The 4378-nt window shown below is 48.4% G+C and overlaps 1 protein-coding gene across 1 annotated transcript in view; it reads left to right on the top strand.

Moving 5' to 3' along the window:
* Positions 1–50: 50 nt before the first annotated feature.
* LOC104620768 (calpain-2 catalytic subunit-like) overlaps positions 51–4378 on the top strand; it is a gene marked incomplete at its 5' end in the record, with an annotated part of 14811 nt that continues 10483 nt past the window's right edge. The window contains 5 exon segments of the mRNA XM_010287069.1: positions 51–184; positions 1663–1748; positions 2441–2515; positions 2758–2918; positions 3228–3397. Of these exon segments, the coding sequence (XP_010285371.1) occupies positions 51–184; positions 1663–1748; positions 2441–2515; positions 2758–2918; positions 3228–3397 (626 nt within the window).

Here is a 4378-nt window from a genome sequence, read left to right as displayed (position 1 = left end):
CCAGCCCTCCCGAAAGCCCTGCCAGAGGGGGAGGCTTTGCTGCCCTTGAGTCCCCGGCTGCGTGGGAAGCCGCGTTCACCCGGCCTCTTTGTTCCCGCAGATCACCAGTGCGGCGGAGACGGAGGCAGTCACTTCCCAGAAGCTGGTGAAGGGACACGCGTACTCGGTCACCGGGGCAGAGGAGGTGGGTGTGCTGCCCCGAAGGGGTGAAATGCAGCGAGCTTCGTGCACGGCCTGGGCCGCGGCAGCCACAAATTCGTCTTCAGCGTTGCAGATTCTCCAGTCTCGCCCCTTTTGCCGAATCAGGTTTTGAGTCCCTTCTTTCTGAAGAAATACGGAATTAGTCGGCGTGTTTTGGATAAACACAAACTTAGCTTCTTGGAGTTTTGAGAGAAAAAAAAAAAAAAAAGCCCTTTTTTCCATAAACATGGTTATTTCCCAGCGGGAAGGCCTGTGCAGAGGGCACACTGTGCTGGTACCTGGGCCCTTCGACACGATTCGGTATAGCAGGCAGCACCGTACCTTAAAAGCACAGCAAGATGGGCGAGACGTGTGCCAAGCAACAACAACAACAAAAAAAATTATTGTTCCTTAAATGCCTGCCGAACAGCGCCTTTCGGCAGGGCAAGGTGCCTGTCCAAGAGCGGGTGGCTGGCGAGGGGAAGGCGAGTGGAAAAACAAAAGAAACAGGTCGTGGCATCCTTCCAGGTCTGTTAATGGACTTTCGGTCACTTCATTGGTAATTGTTTCTGAAATAATTCCTGAAACTTCGGAGCAAGGGTGGAGAGCTGCTGACGGCCAGGTTTATGTGCCTGTATTTGGTCCTCTCACAGCAAAAGCAGCAAAGAGGGAGTTTGGCCTTAATTCACAAACAGGCGTGGTTTAGCCAGGCTTTTCCTTTGGAGATACGTGCAGGCTTTGTCAGGGTGGTTCATCTTCGGCACCGGAGCATCATTTCGGCACTCTGCGCTGCTGGTGCTCTGTGAAGTTTTCTTGGCTTCAGGCTCTAGAGGTGCGCCGGCTCCTTCCTCAGATTAGTGTGTTCCCCATAAATACTGGGTGTTCCCACCGAAACTCGTACAGCTTTGCTTGGCCTGGCTTCAGCGTGCGCAGAGATCAGCAGATAACAAGCCAGGGCACCGGCACAAAGACTTGATGTCATGGCAGGGCTGACGCCGCTGCGCCGTGCGGCATTTGTGTGGTCAAAGGGGTTGTGGCCGGACTGACTATCAGGTCTGGTGCAGTTCAGAATATGTATAGGGAGGGGGAAAAAGCATCTGAACGTGAAAGGGCAGTTTATACATAGATGAGAGCTTTAGAGAAATATCCCCTTGTATCTGCTTTTTGGCAGTCCTGTAGCAGCTCTATGTTCCCTTTGCTTGAAATCCTATCAGAGGTAACTTTTTTAGCGGCACAAAACATTTTGGTTATCGTGAACTTTGCACAAAAACCTTTTCTGGACAAGCTTGGGTGCGTGGAGCTCATTCAAATCAGTTTAACTTAATGGCTTTTGGACCAGATGAGGGAGTGTTTGTGTATATACGCTTCAGTGTTTGTGTAGCACTGAGATACTTGCTCTGTCATGTCCTTTGATTCCCATAGAAAAGGTGGGAGTGCAGTGCCGAGTCCCTGGGTAACTCCATACACTTCTGATCCCATCAGGTGAACTTCCGAGGAACGATGCAGAAGCTGATCAGAATCCGAAATCCCTGGGGGGAAGTGGAGTGGACTGGAAAATGGAATGACAAGTGAGTCGATGGCTTGCGTGTTGCCTGTAGGCTTTCACTGGAGGGGTATGATCGTGTTTCTGCTGTCACCTCTCTTGTCCCTACCTCAAACTCCTCTCTTAAGTCACATCTGGATGTGATGTTTGCTCTGAGCTGTTTAAAAGAAGCATACCCACCACTGTCGTCTTCCATGTAGGCATCACAGCGTGCGGCTCCCTTCATACAAACACCTGCCTCCGTGTAAGGTTCAGTGATTTTGTTGGTGGTTCCTACAAGCCTCTCTGTGTAGTTTCTGCTTCTTTAACAGCCCAGGTTCAGCAATGAGCTTCTGAAAACTTACTTTCTAAAAAGGGCTTTGAAAATCCGTTTATGTTGTTAGCAATGAAAGCTGAAGTTTACTCACTGCTGTGGCTGGGCAGTATTTATTCTGGGTCTTGCTTTTTCCAAAATAAAGCTCCATCTCAGTCAAGGCATAAGCACTTTCTGCAAATAAAACTCTGGTTTTGATCCTTGAGAAGTGAGGTATCGAATATCCCAGGTCCCTGTATTTTAATTCTGCTGTGGTTTGAGAGCCATGCAGCTGCTTTCAGCTGGGTATTATGGAGTGTTGCAATTGTGTAGAGCTGTAAGAAAGTGAAATCATTGTGTCAGAACAGCCACATTAGGATTTAACCTTTACCATACCCTGTAGTTGATGTGGGGTTGTCTTTCAGCTGCCCAAACTGGAGTGGTGTTGACCCTGAGGTGCGGGAGCGGCTGACGAGGAGGCATGAAGATGGGGAATTTTGGTAAGTAGTGCCGAGTTTCCTTTCAAGCTGAAGGGAATGTCTTCTCCTCTGCTTTTTTCACACTAAGTAACCTCTCCCAGTTGATGAGTGAACAAATTCACTCCAAAGATGGAGTGATGAGTGAACAAATTCACTCCAAACCCTAGTGCTGAATCGCAGTGGGAGAGAGGGATAGACGAGGTGGTTGTATAGAAAACTTGTCCGTCCTAAGAAGACGTTGTCTGTGGCATTGCCTCCCACAGGATGGCGTTCAACGACTTCTTGAGACATTACTCCCGCCTGGAGATCTGCAACCTGACTCCAGACACCCTGGCAAGTGACAAGTACAAGAAGTGGAGCCTGATGAAGCTGGAGGGGAACTGGAGGCGAGGAGCCACTGCAGGGGGCTGCAGGAATTACCCAAGTAAGAGAAATTGGAGAAATCCTGTAGTCATCCACTTGTTCTTTCTCTGGGAGGTGGTTTGGGATGGCCTATGGAGGAGGATGATGTACTTTGGATATCCAGGACTGATGTCCAAAAAGTGCAAGTGTTTGGGAAATGTGGCTCCCTGATGAACCACTTACTTGTGGTTGTAAAGGCTGTGGAGGAGTGTTAGTTTTCTCACAGCTGATTTTGGAAGTCAGAGCCACATCTGTCCTAACTGACATGTATGTATTGGCATGGCTGCTTTCAAAGGAGCCTCTGAGCAGTTTGCATAAATCCAATTCCCAGACACTTTCTGGACGAATCCACAGTATTTAATCAAGCTGGAGGAAGAAGATGAGGATCCTGAAGATCCTGAGAGGGGCTGCACTTTCCTCATTGGCCTGATTCAGAAGCACCGGCGGAAGCAGAGGAAAATGGGAGAGGACATGCACACCATCGGCTTTGCAATTTATGAGGCAAGTAAGGCAGTACAGGTGAATGGCAGGAAAAGGAAAACTCGCCTTATAAATGAGGTAGTGCAGTTCTCAAACTGGGCTTTTTACCAAAGCTCAGCTGGGTTGAGTTGGATGCCAGCTGCAGCAAGGAAAAGTCCACTTAGACGTTTAGATAATTCTCCTTCCACCAAAACAGTGGCCAAGCACAGGGACAGGTACCCAGAGAGATGATGGAACCTGCATTCCTGGAGATACTCAAACCTAGACTGGACAAGGTCCTGAGCAACCTCATCTAACTTTGATATTGGCCTTGCTTTGAGTACGGGGTTGGACCAGATAACCCACAGAGGCTGCTTCCCACCTGTAATATTCTAGATGCTTCTAGGTGCTTCTAAATGGAGGAGCAGGAAAAGTATTAAAAAAAAAAAAAAAATAAAAGTGCAGAAATCCCGTCTGCCCTTTCACTTTTCAGGCTGTGGTGAAAAGCGGCAGAATGAGAGCAGCCATGGTAGGAATGTGACACTAGCTGGGACACCTGCGCTAGCCTGGGGAGTGTGAACCCAGCAGCAGAAGCAGCCAAACACCTTTAAAACTCCTTCTGCTGATTAAAGGGTCAGAGACATGTCTATGGTAACTACTTAAGCAGGACATTTTGTCCAGAGCTGCAAAGCAACGATGCTTAACTGGCAGTGAAAATAGGACTAATGGACTTGCCTGCCTATAATTACAGAGCGACCTGCAATAGGTGCAACTGCTTGCTTTCTCAATATCCCAGCTTTGGAAAAGCTTGTCAAAGAATCTGGTCCCTGTAAGGAAATAAGGTTTAAAGCAAAGCTAGGTCCCCTGAACCCATAAGGAAAGAGAAAACTGCATTATTGTCTTGTTCGGCCCCTGCCTCCTCTCCTGATGGTGGAGAGGTTGAAGGGTGAAAGAGAAGGTGGGAAGAATTAGTAGAGAAACTGAGCCTACAAAAAAATATCACAGCAAGCCACAGGATAGAGG

This window comes from Phaethon lepturus, unplaced genomic scaffold (genome assembly GCF_000687285.1).
Source record: "Phaethon lepturus isolate BGI_N335 unplaced genomic scaffold, ASM68728v1 scaffold43235, whole genome shotgun sequence".
Taxonomy (NCBI): Eukaryota; Metazoa; Chordata; class Aves; order Phaethontiformes; family Phaethontidae; genus Phaethon; species Phaethon lepturus.
Note: the sequence above shows the minus strand (reverse complement) of the source record. Positions and strands in the feature narration are given on the sequence as shown.